We start from the raw sequence: 23467 nt of genomic DNA, 5'->3' as shown, positions 1-23467 counted from the left end.
GAGGAGTCCCTATAGGTTTCCTAAACTACAACCCAAAGAAAATCAACTACAATCAATACGTGGTCTAACAAACGTACTTGAAAATGCTCCCCTCTAGTGGACCTAGCTGGACTTCAAGCTGCTCTGTTTATTCTCCTAAGCTTACATCAAAACCACAGCAAACCCAACCCTTCTCTCCTTCTGTCCATCCTTTTTTTCCTCTGTTTTTGCTCTAAATCCTCCCCTATTTCTCATCGGTCTCACTCTGTTTTTGCTTCCAGTCCAAGTCTCCACCTGTTCCACTGCTCATCGTTCAGCCAAAGGTCTCTATCCTCAACCACCACCATGCCGAGGTGGTGATGTCCTCGCCACACGTCCCAACAGGTTGCTCCTATGGAAGTCGTCCCCCGTCACTAGGCTTCAACCCAAAATTTAGATGAGTAAGATGATTCAATTAACAAAGTAGGAACAACATCTAAGAAATGTCGATTCTTGCGCTTAGCCACCCCATTTTGCTATGGGGTGTACGGGCAAGAGCGTTGAGAAATGATCCCCTTCTACTATAAGTAGTTTTGAAAATTGTGAGACATATACTCTCTCCCTAAATCAGAACGCAATACCTTAATACAAGTTGAAACTTGTGTTTCAATTAGAGCAACAAAGGTTTGAAACACAGAGAACACATTTGCTTCGATTGAAGAAAGTAAACCCAAGTGAAACGACTATAATCGTCGATGAAAATTACAAAATACTTTTACTGAGCATGTGAAATAACTAGATTAACACCCCAAACATTAGAATGAATGATCTCAAAGCATTTTGTAGCACAACTGTTGTGCATAAGAAAATGTAAGGTCTTGTTTTTGCCAAGTTTATAGGTAGCACAATTGAAACACAAACTAAGAGATGAAAACTGATCTTTATTCCCCAAATGACCATGCTTCATTAGATGTGTCAATACTAGAGAATTTGGATGGCACAATCTTTTATGCCATACCTCGTTTTATTTGCTATTGTAGTACAAGCCAAAGACATTAAATTAGGAATAGAAAAATGTAGAGAAGATAAATGTCCCCCTTTAGGTCCTTTCACAATCACCGTCCCAAACACTTGATCCTGCACAATGCAACCACCATAAGAAAAATGAACATCACAGTTAGTGGATACTAATTGGCTGACATAAATCAAGTTTGTAGATAACCTTGTTGACACAAAAACATCATTGAAATCATGGCCAATAGTGCCAACAGCAGTAATAGGAAGTGTACTACCATTGGCAATTTGAATGCGAGTAAATGAGTTATTCATAATTGGTTTATGGACTTAAGCAATCCATTTTGAGGTTATGATGCACTACCTTCAAATTTGAAGGATGATTTGTCTTAGTCATCAAGATAGATTTTTCATGGTTGGTGCACAAGTGTGTCTGATTACACATTCATAAGACCTATGATGAGTTATAACATTGACAATTGGGTAGTTATCACCTTATCAAAATGTTATATTGTATTAGGTCTCAACCTTAAAAGGATACTGAATTAATGTGAAAGTCTTCAATGATTTTGACTTATGGGTAAGACATTGAGGTGTCAATATATTTTCTATGAATTAAGTTACTATCAATTAAGGTAGGTGACAACAATTATACTCAAATTAGGCACCATGACATCTTAAAAGTTTGAGACAATGTATTCCTTTAGGTGATTTTAAAGACATGTGATCTGTAAATTTATGGTTGTACTAATTTCTTAATTAAAATTTAACATTGTTCTTAGAGAGTTAACATATATCTAATGATAATATAATATAAAGATTTAAGACTCAAAGATGGTATTGGTAAACTAGAGAGATTGATAGCATCAACCCTCGTTAGATTACGGACATTAGTTCATAAAGAGTTTGCATATAATGGATAGTACGTTGTAGACCAAAAGTTAGTATCTCGTTTTAATATCATAGGATATTAAAGTACAGTTAACTTCTTGTAGTGGGATATTAAGTCAAATTCAAAATTAAATTTTGAGAGAGTTAATATTTTTTTATGAGACTAGTAGCCCTTACTAATACTCATTCCTTAGTGACACATTTATTAAAGGATATTTGGTTTTTATATTCATTGCATAAGGACATTTTGATAAAAACACAACATTACATAAGAATTTATTAATGATATTTTAGGATTAAGCTAATTAATTAATTGGAGTCCCATAAAACTAATTAATTAATTAGGGCTATAAAGGTTGGATTGAGTGACCCAAGCTAATATGTTTGAATATATGGAAGTGATTATTTTTTTTTTATTTTTTTTTTGTAGCTTAGATGAGTTGTAGACTCCATAAGGAGTATAAGATTTTTATTGAAGATGTTAAAATTCAGTTTTTTATTCATAGGCAAGTTGTAAGCTCCATTTTATAGGAGCATAGGATTTTTTTCATTGTAAATATCAAGTTTTCAATCCATCTTTGTACCCAAGAGAAGGAAAATCGCATTCCAAGCGTTAAGGAACATCCATGATGGAGAAACCCATATGCAATAGTGAGTTTTCTAGTGGAAAAAGGTCGAAAAAGTGAGAAAAAAGATTCTCTGATGCAGAGTTACACTTACAACAATAGCACTCGAGCGTTTAGATTAACACTCAAGCGTGTCCTTAAGGACTCGAGAGGTCTAAGAGTGCTTAAGCACCCTTTCCAACATTGCTGGCAGCGAAGGACCATTTTTAGCAATTTTAGGATTTTTTTTTTTTTTTTAGGCTTCTTTATTACTAATTTGAGTAGCATGGACTTTTTTGATAAATTAGGATTTTTGAAATTATAAGTTTTGGGCTTACTAACTTGCAATAAGATCCCTAACGCCATGAGAGAGTTATTTTTTTGGTATCCATTTATATTTCCTTGTTTATGCATGTATGCTTTGAGAAATAATATGGTTAAAATTATTTAAAAAGGTCATTTTGATATTTCTTATAAGAAGTAAATTTAAAATGCAAAATTACTTCATTTGTCATTTGTGTGGAAAATGCAAAAAAAAAAAAGGAAAAGATAAACTAAAAAAAGGACCAAATCCAATTCTTCATCCTTCACTCAACCACTTAATCCAGATTTTTTTTTTTCTGTCAAATTTTTCTTTCGTTTTTGTTCGGATTCTCAACAACCAAACAAACCTCAAATAATACAAATCAGAAAAATTCACAAACAATACAAATCGGTAATTAATGACAAATAATCCTTGAAAATCGTCCTCCAAAATCAAAAGGTGAGAACAAAAGCTTCTAAAAGTAACTAAAAGGAAAGACTTGAGATTGTTCTTGGCAAGATCAGAAGAAGGTCTAGATGTTTCTAGAAACAGAGATGGCCTAGCTATTAAAGAAAAAGAAAAAACATGTAAAGATGAAGAAGACTTTAGAGCCCTCAAAAAGCCTTCTCAGGCGAAGTAACTAGGAAGACTAAGCAGAAGAGGTGCAAATGATGTGGGCTCTACGCGAGGTGTCTATTCTTATTGTGGGGAAAGGGGCTTGGAGTTGGGTGTAATTACAACAAATATGATAAATATTCAGAAAAAAAAAAGAAGAAGGATAAAACAGGAAGAAAAGTTACAATAAAACTAACGTCTGGGTTTTTATAGGATAAAGATATGTTATTATTTAAAAATGTTGACTTTTATTTTTATTTTTTTAACATTTATTTTGAAAGTGTCTTTACTGTATATTTTAATGAGCTCTCCAACGAAAAACCGCATCTGTTCATCCTACCGTCCAACGGCCATACTTCAGGGTCATGGCACAACTAATTCGAACCGACCTCAAATGCGCCCGCCAAAACCACCCTCCTTCACAAAACTATCTATCCTCACATCTGTTCTTCATCCACCGCCGCCTCCGCCACCGCGATTCTCTCTTCTCGCAGACAAATGTACCTCTATGCATCAACTCAAGCAGATCCACGCCCAAATGATAGTCTCGGCTCGCATCCACGACAACTACGCCGCCAGTCGATTACTTTCCTTCTGTGCTCTCTCGGAGTCCGGCGATCTCAGTTACGCTTTGAGGCTTTTCAACAACACCCAAGAGCCCAACTCCTTTATGTGGAACACCCTCATTAGAGCTCATGCTAGTAGCCTTAACCCATCTGAAGCTTTACTTCTTTATGTTGATATGAGAAGACTTGATGTCATACCAGGTAAGCACACATTCCCTTTTCTTCTCAAGGCTTGTTCCAATTTTCAATCCCTTCAATCTTGTATTCAAGTTCATACCCATGTATTGAAATTTGGGTTAGACTTGAATTTGCATGTTGTTAACGGGTTGGTGAGGGCCTACTCTGTTTCTTGCGATGTGAGGAATGCCCGCAGAGTGTTTGATGAGGTTTCGGAGAGAAGTTTGAGTATTTGGACGACGATGATAAGTGGGTATGCTCAGAATTATTGCTCAAATGAGGCCTTGGAACTTTTCGATCAAATGATTGTGGAAGGGTTAGAACCGAATGGTGCAACGCTGGCTTCTGTGTTGTCGGCATGTGCTCAATCCGGGTGTTTGGATTTAGGGGAGAGGATTCATGTTTTTATGGAAGAGAAAGGGATTGAAGTGGGAGTGATTCTTGGCACGGCATTGGTGCACATGTATGCGAAGAATGGAGCAATTTTGATGGCTCAAAAGCTGTTTGATACTATATCTGAAAGAAATACTGCCACATGGAATGCCATGATATGCGGGTTGGCTGTTCATGGGCATGCCAAAGAAGCACTTGACCGCTTTTGGAAGCTAGAGAAGGAGCAGATCGTTCCAAACGATATCACGTTTGTTGGGGTTTTATCTGCTTGTTGCCATGCTGGCTTGCTTAGCGTTGGTCGGAAGATATTCCATTTGATGAAAAGGGTATATGGAATTGAGCCCAAGATAGAACATTACGGATGCATGGTTGATCTACTTGGGCGTGGTGGGGAGTTACTAGAGGCGGAGGAGCTGATCAAAGGAATGGCTTGGAAAGCTGATGTGGTGATTTTGGGAGCTCTGTTGGGATCTTGTAAGAACCATGGAAATATTGAGATTGCCGAAAGAGTGGTGAAAGAAATTCTCGTTTTGGAACCTCACAATCATGGGGTTTATGTTGTGTTGTCCAACATGTATGCAGAGGCAGGGAGGTGGGAGGATGTTTTGAGGCTGAGGAAGGTGATGAAATCAGGAAATCTGAAGAAAACGCCTGGATGGAGCCTTGTTGATAGTGATAATTAAGCTTGTATACACATCAAGTCACATAAGACCCATTTCATTGGATGGCCAAGACAAAGCAGATTTAAGCACGCATCATGGTGGTGACTTGAGACATGGCCTGGGTTCTGATTAACCCTAGAAAAATATCATAATTTTGCAGTTCCTATTTCACCTATTCCAAGTTTTTTATTGAGTTCTTCTTGGTAAGAAAGGAAATTTGGTGGGAACTCTTCTTTGTTTGGAAAAATTCAAATTTGGATGGCTTCTTCAGAATTATCAGTCACAATAACTTAATGGAATTTGAATTGCAAGTGCCGCACATTGTTCAAACATGGAGCAGCAGAATGGTTGAAATTTTGGTGACATAAGATTGTTATAGAGGAAGGGTCCAGATGAATTTGAGGATCTGAACTGCAGTTTTCATGCTATCAAATGGCAAACCTCTTTCAACCCACTAAGAAGGAAAAGGCAGAGCTGGAGGTATTTTTAATTTTTTTTTCTTTCATTCCTCGAACAAAATTATTAATTTTCTGAAAACTGTATTGCAATCCATAAAAATTGAGCATGTGATTTTATACCAACGAAGAGGACATGGTCTATGTACATTTGCTTCTGCTGGCAAGTTGTTATTGTGATTATTATCATATGGTAAACCCTTTTGGCAAGTTAATAAAATTATTATTTATTCATCATTATGGTGAACACTGCTGGAAAGTTAACAGAGGCCAATTTGAGATTTATTCAGCTGCATCGCATATCTGATGGTACCAGGACCCTTATGGACGGATCTGGATATCACAGCCTGGTCCGGGGAAGAGTGGATCTCACCTGCAAGAAACCTTCATTACTGAGCGTTTTGGAGAAAAACAACTGTTCACCTTCCCACACAAAAGCAGACCATCTTCAAGCCTTATGTCAATCCCTTCTTTTGTTTGTGGCATCATTCCCTCATCTCCTTACCTTACTAACTTGATTGTCAGACGATTGTAGCTGGGCTTACCCTCTACAGTCTACCCTTTGTATGTAGGAGTTCAACTTGAAGCTATTATGCGGAGCTCGTGGTCACCTACCAGTGAGACAAGGTAATGTTGGGCTCGTCCACAAAGTTATCCGAATTAGATATTTGTATACCAACAATATTCATTTCATACATTGGGAAATTTCAAACACGTGTATATTTATTTCATTAGTTGATTATATTGACATGCAAGAACATTTTGAAGCTTAAAAAATGTCATGTTCACAGCATTGTGAACCGTAATGATGATTTCAACAAAAGAAGACATGGCCTGTGTGCTAAACTGCAATCCTGCTACAAATTCTAATGAAATACATGTTGGAATTTTTTATATGTGAACTTACTTAATCAATGTGATAATGTCATAAATCAATGTTATTTTATTTTTGCATTGTGGTCCATAATGGGATTGAACATATATTGTTGCTTGATTTTTTTTGGGCTCATCTTAATTCACTTGATTGACCCATTAAGTGAAGTGGTCTAAATAATGTGTATAATGTGTGATATATATATATATATTATATATATATATATATATATATATATATATATATATATATATATATATATACATATATAAGTGCAAAGGAAGACTTCTTCTTCTTGAGCTAAAAAAAAAGGGCACGCACTGCACACTCGTCTTGAAAATACCATCACGAACTGAGCATATTCTTGAACACCAGTGGAGCACAAAAATGACTTTCCATGGCATTAATCAAGGTAATCATTTCATTTATTGTCATTTAATGCATATTTTAATGGCTACATGTGATCCTATGTCGTTTAAAATTTCATCAATACAACCCTATTGTCTAGGAAGAGAGTGGTTTCTTCTTTCCGATTCTTCTTTCTCATATGAATGATATAGCTTCAAGTAGTTAATGACACCTAATTATTGTTATGTACGTAGAGAAACAAGGACATAAAAGATGCACTGGTCGGTTTGGAGAAAGTGGAGCTAACAAGGTAGACCCAGAGAAAACATTTAGGGTGTGTTTGATAATTATTCTTTGGTTTTTAGGAGATAAAAAAGGCATGCAAATATATTTGGTTTTAAATTATTCTCAAAACAAATTTTTGAGAAAATAAGATGTTTTATGATAATATATTTTAATTATTTTTAATTGTTTTTATAGGACCGCATTAATAAATAATTGTACAAATATGAAAAATAATTGAAAATAAAATAAGAAATATTTAAAAACACAAAAAAAAAAAAAAAAAAAAAAACAGGTAGAGAATATTTGATTTTTCCAAAAAGACTTTAATTCTAAAAGTCATTTTTAAGAAGTATCTTTGAAAAAGTTCTCAAACATGTCCTTAGCAACTATTCTTAACTAATTCAGAATATGCACTTCTTTTCCTTTTTGTCCTTCGAATTAACACTAAAATTTGGGGGAGTCAGCAACGAAACAATATCTTTAGTTGGACTATGAACATAACGCGGGTCTAAAAAGCAGAGCTGTAGCATGTTATTCAAATTCCTACCATGCCATAGGCCTTTTAAACTTCTGCTTGCTTGTCTTTTCTTAACTTACTGGCCCCTTCAAACCTTTGGAGGCCTACTGTAATTGGGTGATGGTAATTTCACTGGGTTTACACCCACTTTCCAACACAAGGCTAATTCAGTTCATCCCCTGAGGCCCTATTCCTCTCCCCACGCATTTTAGACGATAATGCACAGGTTCAGACGCTCATTTTGGTAGTCAAATTATTTTGTGTCATGGAAGCATAAGTAAAATACAATAGCTACCTCCGTTTAGTTTATTGTGGGCTATCTGTTGGAGAATGTGGGCTACATGTTGAGAACTTCTGACATTTTCTTTTCCACTCACATGCCCCAGTGGATCGTATCAAACACCCTCCGAGTGGCATGATATTATGCTTGTGAAACCCACATGCTTCACCGAGTCCATGGGTTTGCTCCCCCACTCTTTACTCCAGCGCGTGGCTTTGTCAAATATATCCGTAGTCGAAACTTCAAAGAAGCTTTTCTATATACACACATATGCATGTAAAACCAGTCTATTAAATATCTCCAGAGTCAATGCTATGGCGCTCTCTCCTTCGTCTGAGATCAGAATGCAACTGGGTTTATGCCTCCTCCCAATTCTCTTCATTGCTCTGGCATCTACAGGTAACTTCAGCATTTTCAATTCCCATTAAGTTTTCCCAGTTTTCAATCAAGCAAAAGATCAAGAAACAAACAGAGAAAACTGATATTTCTGTTTAACAAACGTCCGCAGCCGCAGATCTGCAGAATCCAGATTTTGAATCGCCCCCATCAAACTTGCCAGAAAATTCCACTGCCCCATTTGAACTGTTGACAGCAAACAACACGATTCCAGGATGGACATTTGATGGCACGGTCCAATATGTAACCGCTGGTCCAACCATAGCATTGCCAGGCAATGGACATGCCATACAGTTGGGCCAAGACGGAAAAATCAACCAAACTTTCATTGCTAATACCAACACTATGAACTACATACTGACTTTCACCCTTGCCCTGGGTGATCAGAACTGTTCAGCCATTGCTGACATCCTAGTCTCAGCACCAGACAGTAGAGGCGTCTTCTCTTTGAAGCAGCATTATGGGAAGGAAACATGGGAAAGCTATGGCCACTACTTGGGCGGTTGGAGGGATGGGGAGCACATCAACCTTGTGATTCAAAGCCAAACTACAGAACCCAATCCTAATTCCACATGTTGGCCGATAGTGGACACATTGCTTCTCAAAGGTGTAGCGACTCTTGATAAAGGCAATGGTAAGTAGATATCTAACTCTGAAATATTTGACTACTAGCTTAAGTAATTTTTGGCAAAGATAAGGGCCTATTTCTCCAAACTCCCTAGTGACTAAAATTTTTGTTTGCAATTTGCAAATGCCCTTAAGGTAACCTGCTGCCTAATGGAGGATTTGAGTCAGGGCCTGATTTTCTCAGCAACTCAACCGAGGGGATTTTACTTGATCCGGTGTCAAGTCCAATTCAATCTGCAATACAACAGTGGTCTGTTCTAGGGACTGTCAAATACATAGACTCCAAAAACTACTTTGTCCCTGAAGGCAATGCTGCAATTGAGTTCATCTCAGGGATTTCAACTGGCATACAGACTGCAAGCACACTCACAGAGGGTTCTGCTTATAACTTGGACTTCACACTTGGAGATGCTAATGACTCGTGTGTGGGAACTTTCATATTAGGAGCTCAAGCTGGATCAACAGTTCAGAATTTCACTCTCCAGAGCAAAGGGACTGGATCAGCAAAGAACTTCTCTATGACATTCAAGGCAGATTCAAGTGTAACTCCAATTAGTTTTCTCAGCTATTCCAGTAGCCAGACAAAAGATGGTGTTTTTTGTGGTCCTGTGGTTGACAATGTGATTTTGCAAGCTTCGTATGGATTGAAGCCAGAAATACCAAGTAAGGTTACATTCTGTTGGCTAGTTTTCTTGGTAGCCATTCTACAGCTCACTATGTGATGATATTGGGCAAATATTTTGTACTTAGAAGCCTAAAAGTTGTTTGAGAAGTTAGTTGAAAATATTTCGCTCATGGGCTTTCATTATTAACACCATGATCAGGTTAGTGTGTTACTTCTCCATTTCCTATTCTAGCCATTTGATTTTCATCCTCACCCCCAACTAAGAAAAGCATACTTACACATACCACAAACCTGAATCCATGCAAGACAAAACAAGGGAAAAACGAAGTTTGTATTATAGCTAGTTTCATCCAAAATAAATATATAAATATATGCATATGTGCCTTGGCGGTGAAATAGATGGACCACTCAATATCTGTAGATAAAAAAGAGGGGAAGTCATTTTCATTAAATCATTCCTGGGGAGAGAATTACATAGCTCCAAAGAGGCATATGATATATCATCCAAGAAAATGATTCAACGATGGTTAACAGGGCCTTAGGTGAGGAAAAGACAAAACCAAAAGTGTGAATCTTAGAAATCTCGGAGCAGCCAAACACGGGTAAAGGTCTAAAACACCCAAATATTAAAACAATACTCAACCAATGTTTCAAAAGTCAACACGATCCTCACTGAAACCAAGATAGCTAATAAGAAAGCAAAATTCGAGATTAGACAGCACAGCTAAAGGTAAAATTTGGTACGTCCATAAACATTATCATATATAACCAGAACAACTTATTTGTGCCGGCTCACCATAAATTATTGAAATGTCTAGTCTATTTCGTATTTAAGGAATTCCTTCCATACTTAACCTTCAGTTTCCAATAATGGATGATAGCTGGTGAGGTGCTTCATTTTTGCACAACATATAAGTTGGGGCTGGCCAGTGTTTTTGACACCTGTGTCAATCGCAAAACTACTTGATGTCCACTTTGAAGCAAAATTTTAGCTTCCAGTGTGGGTAATGGTAGTAAACAATGCCAGGTCCACAACAGTGATGGGCATGGAAGAAAAGTCAGGCTGAATTGACCGTGGGGGACTTGGGTGTCAACAGTTTACTCTAGAAGACCTTAAAGAGTGTCACTGTGTCAGATATGGGTAATTTGTTGGTGCATGAAGTCGGGATTATGCAAGATGTAGGAAGGAGGTTAGAAAACAGGATAGGGGACAGAAACAGATGGTGACATAGGAAATGGAAACCACGTCTGCTTCAGGTATCAAGTGTGCAAAACTGCATGGGCAAGGGTGGCCGAAATTTATAGGCAAAGAAGCCACTGTAAGAACAAGTGGCATCCATCAAGTGGAGTGAAATAGTCCCTATATGGTCTTACTTTATCCAAAATTTCTAAGTCCTACAATCCAAACAATAATATTTGTCTTGTTAACAGTACAAACCTATTGCAGTGTGTACATTGAGAGAGCTAAAAGAATTAAGGAAAAACGGAAGGCAAGAAAAACTATTCCCCCTTATATAGAATTGCAGAATGGAATATTTGAAAATGTATAAGTTTGTCCATCAAAAGAAAAAAGAAATGTATAAGTTTTAAAAACATCCATTATACTTCAGTTCCCTTCCATTTTCATGATAAACTAAACAGAAATTTGAGATTCCTTCCTTTTTTTTTTTATTTCCTCGCGTCTTCCAAGATCTTTCCAAGATCTAAATGAAGTAGAAAGGAATGTGTGAGAGAAAAATGGTATTGCCTATAGAACAGAAAAGATACACTCAGTGAGAAGGAGAACTCTTGGGGAGAGAGGGGGGAAGAACTAGAAGGTGAATATGTTAGTTATAACTTATAATTACATTCACAGGTTTAGATATTAATGACAGAGATCAGGAGATCAAAGATTTTAAAAGGGCTTCCAAAATGTCATTCATTTGACTGCCACTGAACTTTCTTCAATCAGCATAGTATTTATTACCTGTGCCTGAAGAAATGTCAATCTTGGTGAACTCCAAATACATTATTTGGCTGGCCATCTGACAACTTCCTTTGGTTGGCATAATACGTGTGTCCTGGGCCTGAAGATATCCATATAAGTAAAGCAGTAAACATGTTCAATATTCCATCCTCAGTGTCAGTCATAAAACACCACCACCAAATAAACAAGGCAAAGCATTTTTTATTCTTTTTGCAGAATATAGCAATACATATATGTAGTATTAATATAAAGAGAGCAGATCTAAGTGTGACATACAGAGATATTATCAATGATAAAATGTCAGTCAAAATTTTACTTCTAATTCTTCTATACAAGGCACGGCATTTGATAATGTTTCTAATTGCTATATTCCATGCTTTTACCTTTACATGGGGTCTCAACTCAGCTGTGCTCCATCTGGAAGACGCATGGTAAATAAGCATAATGCTTCCTGAATATGTCATCTAACCTCTCCCTTTAGAACCTTTGCATTATAAGCATTAATGATCACAATGCAATCAGGATCCTAAGCAAGTAAACTGTTTGTAGAATTTTATTTTATTTTATTTTATTTTTTATTATTTTTTAACATTACTATCTCAGGTTTGCACAAGCATACCAAAAGATTGGCAATATGTAAAAAAAAAAAAGTATTCCATGAGAAAAGAACATTAATTCAAGAAATAGAGACGCTTGGGTCAACACTCAACATATAGAATGGATATTTTACTAGAACAGAATTATTTATGTTTTGGCACCATCAAAGAAATACAGAAATATAAATTATCATATAGAAATTGTATCAAACAATATTTATACAACAATATGATTCTACAAGGACTGTGTAGGTATGACAATGTCTTTTAAGACTGAACATATTTTGTACTTACCCAGGATTTACCAAGAAATAAGCTGAGGTTTCTTATATTGTATATTTATATTTACAATAGTTGGATAAACCAGAACTTTATGGAAGACATGATTCTCATATAAGCTCTCTTCATCTCCAGTAATCTTCACTGTCTTGCAGCAATGGTTGATACATGAAACAGAAAGGCAACAAAGCATGAGAGATAATGAGAAAACCTGAATGAGCATCAACAAGGATATTCAACCTATAAAATAGCCGTATACTTGGTGTGCATGCATAAGATATTGGAGTGTGACGTGTTAATTGATTTGACCATACTACGAAATTTCCACTGTCTAACTGTATACAACCTATCATATCACATGAACACTGCTAGAAAAATCCATGGACCCAAAGGCTAATAGACATGACCAACTTTCCGTGTCAATCTTCAGCATCAACCCTATGTACAATTTGACAAGCAAAGTTCAAGTGTGCCATGTACAACCATGCTCAGAGTACAATAAATCTATGACCTATGCAATAGTGATGCATGAGCCTCATGAGAAATAGTTTTCAAGGGTAAAAGGCTCTAGAAGATGAGAAAAGTTTGAAAAACTAACCATGAAAACAAAAATCTATTCAAGCTGTTTTAAACTGTGAACTCTATCCACACACCACAGCTAAATCTTTTGTACAGAATTTATCGGTGCTGCACGGCTCAAAAGGGATCTGTAGTCTTTACTTCTTGACCATTCATCAATCTCACGAGCACGTAGAACAGGCAGAGGATGTGAAAGCTGCCTTGTTTGAGCATTTCTGAACAGTATCAATTAATTAGGCATCCATCAGAAAGTTAACATCTGAAGTTTCTCTGATCTTTGCATGCAGTTTCTTACCTTATATACCACCCCACTGGGCTTGAAGAAGCTTTTTCATAGGAGCGAGCCTGCTCCAAGAATGCATCTACATTTAATTGGTCAGCCAAAGATGGGCTGCCCCCCGCTAATTTCATCAGAACGGAGATGACCACCTCTTGTAAGAGCATCAAAAGAAAATAAGATTATCAAACCAACTGATGCAAAACAGATATTAATTAAACTTTGTGTAGCTTAAAGATTTTGATCACACATACCTTGGGATCTTGAGCAACAAGAAGGGCTGCACGATCACAAGTTAGCTCTGCTGCTCGGAGCCACCGAAATAGCTGTTCTTCTAATTGCCGAGCGATCAACCCACCAAGCCCTGCGAACAATAAGATGCATATTAACTAAGTAATCTATATCTGAGATGTATATTCAGTAGCAACTTTCTATAAACGGGAGTATTAGGGAATTAGACCACAGGCAGGATTTGTACTCACTACCCACTATTCTAGAAAACTGTTGACACAGTTCAAAAATCTAAATGACGAAAAATAAAAGGAAAATGGAATTAGTGTCTGACTGCCATTCAAACTATAATGGTTATTGTATCTTAGCACCAGACTGGTTAACTAAACTTGTCACCTATGAATAACCCCATGAATGACACACCAGAGTGTATTGTGAACCAGACTGCTAACCAAGCCTATTATTTATGCATATGACAAGAAAATTTTCCATTATTATTAATCAACTTTGGGACTATAATGAAGTCATCACATCTGTTGCATCTCTTTTAAAGTGTTAATGAAATTAAACAATTGGAACTAGAAAAGTTTCATTTCTCAAATTGCACAAATTGACTAATGAAGTCCATAACATTAACCATAATATCTCTTTTAAAAGATTGCCCATCAAAAGAAAATCTCTTGTGAACGTTCCGCCAAATTATGGATCCAGGCCCCCATTTCTATGTCAATTAGCCCAATGTGTATGCCCTGATTCTAGTTTAGTACAATAGTTCCCAGATTTACTTCAACTGAACATAATAAAACACCAAAACACCTACCAGGTAAAGAATAGGCCCCAAGAGTGAGAATATTTGCAAAAGTAAGCCATACACCATGGTCACATTTCAGGTGACCCAACTCGTGAGCCAAAACAGCCTATTTACGAATTGAACAACAGGAGTTAATAGCATTCTATCATACCAAAGTTAGCAATATTCTCTCTTTCTGAGTCTGCATGTGTTTGAGAAACATGTAAATCAGGAGAGTTCAGTTCAAGAGGAAAAATTAGATATAATATTCTTTTTGGGCACTGACTCAGTACATGGTAAAAAGTAAAGATTTAAAACATGAGGTAGTAATAATCATGGGCATGTATTAACAAAGAGACAGATTGAATACCTGCAACTCCTTTCGTGTCAGAAGCTCCACAAGGCTTGTATGAACAACAACAAAAGGCTTTTTACCACTGATAGCTAAAGTATATGCGTTTGGTACAGGACTTTGCCGGATGTATAAATCAGGAGCATCAAGATTCAGTATTTCCGCAGCCTCAAGCATTAATTGATGAAGATCAGAAAGCTGGTGCAAGTGGATGGTAATTTAAACAAATTAAGTAAGCTTGAGAGAGATAGAACAGAATTTGCCATACCACAGAAGTGTACAGGAACTTGAACAACAAATATAACTAAAAAAGCTATTACTGTCTTACATATTTAACTGTTATGACACAACAAACTGTTTCACATGCAACACAGCCCTAAGACAAGAAGATGTTACAGTGAGAATAATATCCATGGTATCAGAATACCCTCGAACACTCAATTTTTAGTTTTACATGGTAGTTCCATCAGACAATCTACAAATTGGAATCCTTCAAAAAAAATAATATATGGCTAATACACCAGGCCATCCAATATTCAAGAAGGAAGAAAGAAGGAAAACCACAATGACATACTTTCAAGATTCAAATATATTCAATCCCAAAAAATGGATTTTTACTGAGAATCAAATAACCTGATTTTTGGAAACAAGAACTGATGTTCCTATATTCTCGAGAAGCATGACCTGCTCTGTCACGGTTCCTGCAATAACATGTTCAGATTAACTCGGATCAAGAAACCTCACGTTAGTCAGTATTAACTACAATTGCAAGACCACAATAAAATTTTGTTCTACATAAAAATTAGTAGAAAGTAGACCATGCTTTCATATGAAAACAACTAAAACAACATTTTTCAATTCAAATGGATGTTTTTTGCTTTCTATGATGTCTCAAACCATGGAAAATCTAATATTCCAACTTTTAATTATTTCATTTTCCACCCTTTGCTTTGCAACCAAACATACCATAAAACAAACATCCAAAGAACCTCAAGTCTTGTATTAAACACAAAAGGTTTGAAATCCACCACTTCTAGCATGTAATCAACAATTGATTGAGATAACGTTATATTTCTATTACCTAATAGAGCCTTTCCGATTTCGTTTAATCCTGGAATCGCCCTCAAAATCAGCGTATTCTGTATGGAACAAACAAAAACTGAGAGTTGCAAATCCAATTTACTTAAAAGAAAAAAGCAACATAAATTGTGATAATCACTAATCTATCTTTTGATGTGATTCAAAAATGCTCTTCCGAAAACGAAAAGACCAAAAAATAAAAAATAAAACGTAAAAATAATACTTAAAGACGGAATTCAATCACCTGCTTATCGAGAGGGTGTCTGAAATCATCGGCATCGAGATCGCGAAAAACAACCGATGCAGCTCTGCAGACAGAAACCCTGACTCTTTGAGTCTTCTTCAACGGTCGAAATTCGAGAGGGAAAGAACTGAACCTCGATTTTTTAGCAGTAATTGAACCGAAGAAGACAGTGGAAGAGAGAGGAACAGAGGCCATTGAAGCGGAGATAGAGAGAGGGGGAGTTGAGGAGGCGTACGGTAGCGTCTGAAATCTGTTGATGGTCACAGTGGTTCCTGTGATGCGCAATCCGCATACCGTGTGCATGGCCATTGTGTGTTCGGAACTCCTTATGCTTGTGTCCACAGCCGTACTTATGGCGATGGCTCGCCGGCATTTCGTTGTCCGTTTTGACTTTGCTATTCTGATGGGCCTTGTCTTTTGGGCCCAAAGGGTCGAGAAAAAATTGGCCGTTTGTTCTTCTAGTCTAGAATCGGAGCATTTGGGTTTGGGAATTGGGCTTAAGGGTCCAATGAAATTCATCTTGATTTTCGAAAGAAAAAGGATAAATAATAAAAAGAAAAAAAAAATGCAAAACTAGTTTTTCCCCTTTTTTTCATTTTTTTAATTCATTTTACATTTAAATTATAAGGGTGTATTTAGTATACACAAATAGGAATGGGAATGAATTAGAGTATTATACAAAAAGGTTGAATCAACATTTAAGTAAAAATAAATTTTAATTTCGATAACAATAAATTCTTAATTTTTTTCTCATTTTAAAAATTAATCCAAACACATTAATGAATTAGAAATGGAATTAATATCTTATTTTTACTTTTAAGTGTAGTTCCATTTCTTGTATAAAAAAATTTGCAAGAAAGTACAAGGAAAAAGAAAATAAATGGAATAAAAGAAAATGTTGGATCTTTTTTTTCATTTTTATATAAATAATATAAAATTTGATATATTTTTTAAACTAATTTTATTTTTTATTTTTATTTTTTTTTGAAATAAAAGTATTTAGCCAAACACTATTAAGTGGAGATAAATTTAACTCATACTTAATAAGTTTGACTAAGAGCCCGTTTGGTAGTGATTCTAGTGGAAGTGTTTTTATTTGAAGTGTTTTCTACTATAATGTTTATATGAAAAACACTTTTATGATAATCAGAAAAAATGATTCTAAAGTGTTTTTGATAATATATTGTATAAATATAAAAATACTTTTAATATTAATAAATTACCAAAAAGGGCATACAATTTTAATAAAATGGTATGATAAACAAAAAAAAACTTTTTATTAATGAAAAAACATCTAAATCACTAAAAAAAATAACATTGAATACAAGATAATTTTAAAATAAAAACAATATATGATTACCTATTAATTTCAAAAAAAAAAAAAAAAGACTTTTCTAATTAAAAATAATAATTTTTTTTATCACTATACTAAAATTTTAAAAAATATTTACAAAAAACATCTAAATCAATAAATAAATAAAAAACATTGAATAAAAGATAATTTTAAAAGTAAAACAATATATGACCATCTATTAATTTCTAAAAAAAAAAAAATTTCTAATTGATTTATCACTGGGGGCATTTTTGGAATATTTCAAAAAAATTGAAGTGTTTTTTTAAAAAAAACACCTATCAAGTGATTCTCTAAAAATCACTTCAAGTGTTTTTCCAGATTTTTAAAAGTGTTTTTTAAAATTTTTCAAACACTTTATTTTCATCCCAAAAACACTTAAAAGTGTTTTTAAGGGTAGAAACACTTTTAAAAATCACTGTCCAACAGACTCTAACTAAAAACCTATTTGGCAATGATTTTAAAAAATATTTCTAATATTTTTAAGACTTATTTTTTTTTTATGAAAATGGTTATTTGTAAGTAATATAAAAATTATTCATAGAATCATTGTCAAATAAATTTTAAATAATTAGAAAATAGTCTATTATAAGGCTATTTATCTGTGTTTAATCAGTTACATCTATTTCTAGTACAAATATGTACCGAGAATGACTTAGTAAAAATTCTAATGTCCTTTCTTCAAAGAGAGTCAAGAAAGTCGATTCTCACCTTTTCAATCATCGTTGACCATGTCAAATGCCAAGAGGCCCCAAGTTTAAAAAAAAACCATAGTATCCTTTATAATTAGCTAGTAAATCAAATCAAATGGTAGTAAAAATGGCTTTATCAAATATGAGTCCATAACTCAATCTCTGATCTATACTCTTTATTTGATCCATTTGTTGTATTTTATCTTGATCTAACCTAAATACGTCATTCCCTTTTCTTATACTCCTTGGTTACTTTAAATTCTAGAATCAAAGGTTTACAGCCTTCGCACATTTTTTAGGATCCTTACCCAAAATTGGGGATGATATGTTAGCAAATCATGTTTATGTCATGTCAAAACTCATACATTCAAGTAAATAGTTTAATCCAAACATGACATGAATAATAATCAAATTAAAAATACAAACTCAAATACAATATAATTGTGAAAAAGTGTGTTTTCATATAGTTATATAAAAATAATTATAAAATAAAATTCCTCTAAAAATAATTTAAGTTTCATGCATTCGCCAATTAAATATAATGCCTAAGATGGTTAGAGATGTTATCTATATCATTAAAATGTAATATTTAAACCGTCAAATATAGCACTTTTAACACACATAAAAATACATGAAATATTAATTATTTTTAAATGACAATTTAAAATTTATATTTTATAAACTTGAGTTTCTATTTTACAATTTTCTTCGTATGGAAATATGAAAACACACTTTCCCCTAGTCATTTCTCTATCGTATTATAATAAAGTAACTCATCAATGCATGTGAGAAGTAGAGACCGTTGTATTAAAAGCCCATTTGAAAGTTATTTTTGTTAAAGTGTTTTTATTTTGCAATGTTTTTTAAATAATTATTTATCAAATAATTTTTAAAAAGTCACTTGTAACATTGGGATTTATGAAATATTGAGGTCATATTTGGTAATTATTTTAAAAAAATAGTTTTTGATAACAATTTTTAAAAACTATGTTATGATATTTTGTACAACAAAAACCTCTTTTAAAACCTAAAATATTTTTAATATTTTAAAATATGTTTTAAAAATAGATTTTATATTTTGTGTCTTATTTTATATCAGTTTATATATTTAAATAATTATTTTTAAAAAAAATCCTAAAAAAATAAATAAAACAACTAAAAAAATATTAACATCATGTCTATGTTCTTAAAAATATATAAAAAACAATTTTCTTGTTATCAAATGTGTTTTTTTATTTTTGTTCTTGAATAATAGAAAACTATTTTAAAAAACATTATTGAAGATATCCTTAATTTTTATCAACATAAATATATATTTTTTGAAATATTAAAAAACATTTGTAATTCTCTTAAAATTACTTCCAAACCTATCCAAGCTCAAATTCAAATGGTCTCTTCCATCGGATGATATTTTTAAACTAACGTATCTCTTAAGTTATACGAGGCCGTTTACTCGGGACGAGGATTAGGATACGCAAACGGTGGAAAACTAGGGCAGTGTGCAACCGACCAAGTAAACGACGTCGTTTGAGGTAATGAATCTGGTTTTGGCCCCACAGACTCACCGTCCTCATAAAACCCCAAGCATTTTCCTTTTTCTTTTTACCAGCAAAGAGACACCATAGGGTCGATCTGAACACAGCAAAATTTCTTCATCTCTTTGGCTTGTAGCTTTAATATCACATGTCAGTCATCTCCTCACTTCTTTCGATATCATTTTAATTTTTATTTATTTTTCTCTTTCGCTGATGCTTTTTTTCTTTCTTTTTGGTTCGTGTATTTGATTGTTATGTAAAAAAGGAGGCCTTCGGTGAATCGTCCTCCGACCCCAGATGCAAGGCTTGATCGTGAAAAAGAGCCATCGGTTCTAGAAATCATCAACATCAAAGTCCGTTTCTTTGATTTTTTTTTTTTCTTTTTTACTCAATTGCTCCTAAATCTTAAAGCATTAGTGTTATTGTTGATTAATTAGCAATTAAACTACTACTTTTTGTTTCTCTTTTTTTTTTTTCTGTTTCAATATTTCTCTAATCAAACTATTGATGTTCGCTTTCTCGTGTTATAAATGCTCCGTCTGATTTGGGTTTTGAGACGGAGTATTATTTTTTAATAGTGTTGATTTTTTTTTTTTTAAACTATTATGGTTTTTGAGTGTTTCATCTATTGATTATCTGATATTCTTTGCAGTTGATCGAGAGTGGTGAAAAAGAAAGATTGATGGAGCTTTTGAGGGAAAGGCTGATAGAGTGTGGGTGGAAGGATGAAATGAAAGCTCTTTGCAGGTTTTCCCCACTTCATGTTATCTATGTATAGCTTTTAGGTGTTGGCTCAATTGCTAGTGTATCATCATGGTCATGATCTTGCCCAGTTGGATCAATGGGGTTCGGTTCTTATCATCCTTTTATTCTGGTTGGTTCATATGGTACCCACTGTAAAAGAATCAACCATTCTTTGTTGACCTTCCTTGTGTCTGAAACTGGGACTATCTTATAAAGCAGATATAGATTATGAGATAGAAAGGGATATGTTCTTTCTGTATTAAACTAAAGCAATCATTTAAGTTATGTGCTGCATGTTAGTTAGATTGTTTTATCAATTTTGTGGTGCCACTTACCATTTCATTGCTAGTGAGGAACGGTAGCTGTGATTGTCAAGACTGAACTTATCACTTAGTAAACCACATATGCTGGGTTAGGATTACTGGCCCAGATGGTTATAAGCCAGTTGTGATACCTGATGCTCCTCACTCACTAGCCATCCAGTTCCTAAAGGATACCAGGAATAAAAGGAGCTTTACATGTTCAATGACTGTTAAAGATGAAGATATTTTGATGTTTTTCATTCAATGATAGAACCAAAAGTTTGAGCCTTTAGTTATCACTTTATCTCTTAACTGATCTCTTTTGAAGTGATTTGTAATCTTCTCTGAAAAGTTGGATAGAGACTTACTATAAAATTTTAGCTGTAATGTTCCTGTTTATTTATTGGAACAGGTCCAAATTACCATGGATAACTGAGAATTTCGGACTAAATGGAATTTTTTTTTTCTTCCTCCTGTTGCAAGAGGGAGATGCCTATGGATGAATAGTTTAACCATGCAGGTCTGTAGATAACACATTACATTAGTTTTAGTCCAAATATCTGTTATGGTAGGGTTCTTAGAAATTCAGTTTGATTGTTTTGGGAATAGAAAGGTGTTGTTGATTGATGTCATCAAGAAATTGCATAAGATGGAGAAAAGGCTAGTGTTTGGCAAAGGTTGAAATTTTAGTTACAGAAAGATCATAGCACTGGTTAAGGAGAGAATATACTGGTTATGAATGCATAGAAGGCTCATATATAAGATCAGGGCATTTGATTTTTTTTTTTTTTTACAGATAACATGATGTTATTTAAATGTGTGTTAACTTGCGTTGGCAATGCTAGGGCATTTGTGAAGAAGAAAGGGAGGAATAATGTTACTGTGGACGACCTTGTACATGTGATTATGCCAAAGGGCAGGGGTAAGAACTCTTTCTTCCCATTCCTATATTGTTCATGGGCAACTATTTTTTTTCTTTTTTGTTTAAATATTGATTGTTATGTTTTGTTTTAGAAAGCACCTCGTTCTTCTTGCATTCTTGGGTATATTTTGTCTTCCCTTTGATGTATAAGGATTCTTACCTAGTCATAAGTGATTGCATGAGGCCCTTCCTACTTTCACCAATCTCTGTGAGTTATGTTCCTATTTATCGAACTTCACAGATTAATATTTGGTTTAGTCACAGGAAAGGATACTATGTGACTAATAAATAGTTTGAAGGTCTGTTGTCTGGTGGAGTGTGCCCATCTATTTGTTCCTCTCATTGTTATTCCTGATGTAGTTATGGAAATGCACTCATTTTCTCTGCTTTGAACCCAAGGCCCCTCCTCTTTTAAGGTTTATCATAACCCCCTTTTGGCATTTAGCATTCAGCATATGTGAAGGGAAGATAATTGAGCTCTTATATATATATATGCGTGTGTGTGTGTGTGTGTGTGTGTGTGTGTGTGTATTAAAATGAGTAGCTAAATCCAAAGAATACTTCATGGTTGAGTGACATGTTCCTTTGTTACACTATGTGAAGATTCTGTATCAAGAAAAAAACGCTGTGTTGAACCTTTGACCTCTATGAGGTAGTCAAAAGTCAATCTTGAAGCTTTTAATTATTTCATAATCCAATTCAGTCTCAAACTTGCCTTAGTATTCCTGGGTATGTTTTCCTAGTTGTTCTTTTCCCCTCTTATCTTCTCTGGTGAGGTCTGTGTAGTCTTGATGTGCAAGGGTTTACCCCCTATCTGCTGCTTTTGTATAGAGTATTGCTTATTGAAATAATTGGGTCCATGCAGCAGTCGTTTTGCATGCACACTTCATTGATAGCCTTGTAAATGAGACTAATATGGTGTGGCACAAGAGGAAGAATTAACACACTACCTAAGTCTTTCCCTTAATGATAAAGGAAATGAAAGTCTAAACAGCAAAAAAGCATTAAATTTGCTGGATTTGGTTTTGGGTGGCATCTGGCCATTTTTGTCATGTGGTTCAGTTGGTCAGCTTCTGGTTGCAGCTTGAAATTGATCAGGGTTCCAAATGATTGCAATTTGTTCATTGCTAATTTGCTTTGTTCTTAAACTCCTCATTTAATTATATCTTTTCTTTTGCCTGCCTTTTAGTTCTTTTTTCTTGCAAGTTAAACTTATCTACATTTTGCCCCTGCAGCTTCTATTCCTGATTCAGTGAAGGCAGAGCTGTTGCAGAGAATCCGAACTTTTCTTGTTTCAGCTGCTGTTTGAGACACCTTCATGCTATGGCAGAAGGGAAGTTGTAGGAAAAGTTGTAAACCTATTGTTTAAAGAAATCTGTGGAAAAGTAGTGCAAAACTTGCCTTCCTCAAGGATGAATTAAACTTCAGATATGGTCGTGATGGCAACCAACGAATTGAAATGTTGCATCCCAGAAGCTTGAGCGTGTTTTGAAGTTCCGTTGCAGCTATTCTAGGGGTTTGGGAAACCAGTTGCTTTGTGCCTGTTTTAATTCAGAATTCCATTCAATTTACCAACCTGTTGGATGCTCACTCCCTTCCACTTAGTCTTATTTTAAGCTGCTAGATTTATGCCAAACCCTGAGTCTGAGCAGAATACCAGTGGTAGAACCCAATTTCAGACCCAAATAGTCTTTCTTTTTTATTTTTATTATAGTTATTAAATCATGATTCGATACTTCGGGGGAGCATAAAAAATTGGTGGAAAGTGATCAAATTAATTCTGGAACAGATGGATGACATGCTTGATGTTCTGAAGTTTAGGGGGTAGAACAGATTTCGATTGTGCTTTTTGTGGAGGGCATTAAAAAAAATATGGCATTAGTTCCAAAATAGTTATTACTTTCAAATAGGTTGATTGGTTAGGGCTTTCTGAGT

The 23467-nt window shown here is 34.7% G+C and overlaps 4 protein-coding genes across 7 annotated transcripts; 3 read left to right on the top strand and 1 right to left on the bottom strand.

Annotated features, from left to right (window-relative positions):
- Nucleotides 1-3678: 3678 nt before the first annotated feature.
- Nucleotides 3679-5874, top strand: LOC100246270 (pentatricopeptide repeat-containing protein At5g56310). The gene is made up of 2 exons (XM_010662453.3): nucleotides 3679-4154; nucleotides 4254-5874. Exons 1-2 carry the CDS (start codon nucleotides 3689-3691, stop codon nucleotides 5204-5206), a joined length of 1419 nt encoding a protein of 472 aa, XP_010660755.1. The 5' UTR covers nucleotides 3679-3688; the 3' UTR covers nucleotides 5207-5874.
- Nucleotides 5875-7428: 1554 nt separating this feature from the next.
- LOC100241149 (uncharacterized) lies at nucleotides 7429-9807 on the top strand. The gene is made up of 3 exons (XM_002273840.4): nucleotides 7429-8343; nucleotides 8453-8974; nucleotides 9103-9807. Exons 1-3 carry the CDS (start codon nucleotides 8088-8090, stop codon nucleotides 9687-9689), a joined length of 1365 nt encoding a protein of 454 aa, XP_002273876.2. The 5' UTR covers nucleotides 7429-8087; the 3' UTR covers nucleotides 9690-9807.
- A 1586-nt stretch (nucleotides 9808-11393) lies between these two features.
- On the bottom strand, nucleotides 11394-16351 carry LOC100263426 (plastoglobule-localized metallopeptidase 48, chloroplastic). Of its 4 annotated transcripts, XR_787608.3 has the most exons (10): nucleotides 15987-16330; nucleotides 15744-15801; nucleotides 15296-15363; nucleotides 14681-14860; nucleotides 14341-14437; nucleotides 13544-13653; nucleotides 13308-13441; nucleotides 13032-13227; nucleotides 12449-12577; nucleotides 11394-11658 (listed from the first exon to the last, which is right to left on the bottom strand). XR_787608.3 is itself a non-coding variant. In XM_010662456.3 (9 exons), the coding sequence occupies exons 1-8, from the start codon at nucleotides 16293-16295 to the stop codon at nucleotides 13092-13094; spliced, it is 1092 nt and encodes a 363-aa protein (XP_010660758.1). In that variant the 5' UTR covers nucleotides 16296-16331; the 3' UTR covers nucleotides 12328-12577; nucleotides 13087-13091. The 4 variants fall into 4 exon arrangements, 2 of the variants coding, with proteins under 2 accessions (XP_010660758.1, XP_019080825.1); XR_787607.3 differs by lacking the exon at nucleotides 11394-11658 and having other exon boundaries at nucleotides 12328-12577; nucleotides 15987-16351; XM_010662456.3 differs by lacking the exon at nucleotides 11394-11658 and having other exon boundaries at nucleotides 12328-12577; nucleotides 13087-13227; nucleotides 15987-16331.
- Nucleotides 16352-19470: 3119 nt separating this feature from the next.
- Nucleotides 19471-23267, top strand: LOC100258382 (transcription and mRNA export factor ENY2). Its single transcript, XM_002269499.5, has 5 exons — nucleotides 19471-19714; nucleotides 19830-19917; nucleotides 20217-20311; nucleotides 21456-21532; nucleotides 22768-23267. Coding segments are annotated over exons 1-5 (336 nt in total). The 5' UTR covers nucleotides 19471-19712; the 3' UTR covers nucleotides 22842-23267.
- The last annotated feature ends 200 nt before the right edge of the window (nucleotides 23268-23467 follow it).

The sequence above is a fragment of the Vitis vinifera genome, chromosome 14 (assembly GCF_030704535.1).
Source record: "Vitis vinifera cultivar Pinot Noir 40024 chromosome 14, ASM3070453v1".
NCBI classification, from domain to species: Eukaryota; Viridiplantae; Streptophyta; class Magnoliopsida; order Vitales; family Vitaceae; genus Vitis; species Vitis vinifera.
The sequence above is the reverse complement of the archived record's forward strand: the minus strand, read 5'-3'. Positions and strand labels throughout refer to the sequence as shown.

Bases quoted from the DNA above. Each gene is read 5' to 3' on its own strand.
- LOC100246270 (XM_010662453.3), top strand. From the start codon at position 3,689: ATGAGCTCTCCAACGAAAAACCGCATCTGTTCATCCTACCGTCCAACG. The intron at 4,155-4,253 runs GTAAGCACACAT...AATTTGGGTTAG, and splicing joins AAGACTTGATGTCATACCAG to ACTTGAATTTGCATGTTGTT.
- LOC100241149 (XM_002273840.4), top strand. From the start codon at position 8,088: ATGCTTGTGAAACCCACATGCTTCACCGAGTCCATGGGTTTGCTCCCC. The intron at 8,344-8,452 runs GTAACTTCAGCA...AAACGTCCGCAG, and splicing joins CATTGCTCTGGCATCTACAG to CCGCAGATCTGCAGAATCCA. The intron at 8,975-9,102 runs GTAAGTAGATAT...AATGCCCTTAAG, and splicing joins GACTCTTGATAAAGGCAATG to GTAACCTGCTGCCTAATGGA.
- LOC100263426 (XM_010662456.3), bottom strand. From the start codon at position 16,295: ATGGCCATGCACACGGTATGCGGATTGCGCATCACAGGAACCACTGTG. The intron at 14,861-15,295 runs GTTATTTGATTC...CACTTGCACCAG, and splicing joins TTCTTGTTTCCAAAAATCAG to CTTTCTGATCTTCATCAATT. The intron at 13,228-13,307 runs GTAAGAAACTGC...GATACTGTTCAG, and splicing joins CCAGTGGGGTGGTATATAAG to AAATGCTCAAACAAGGCAGC.
- LOC100258382 (XM_002269499.5), top strand. The intron at 19,918-20,216 runs GTCCGTTTCTTT...TATTCTTTGCAG, and splicing joins TAGAAATCATCAACATCAAA to TTGATCGAGAGTGGTGAAAA. The intron at 21,533-22,767 runs GTAAGAACTCTT...TTGCCCCTGCAG, and splicing joins GATTATGCCAAAGGGCAGGG to CTTCTATTCCTGATTCAGTG.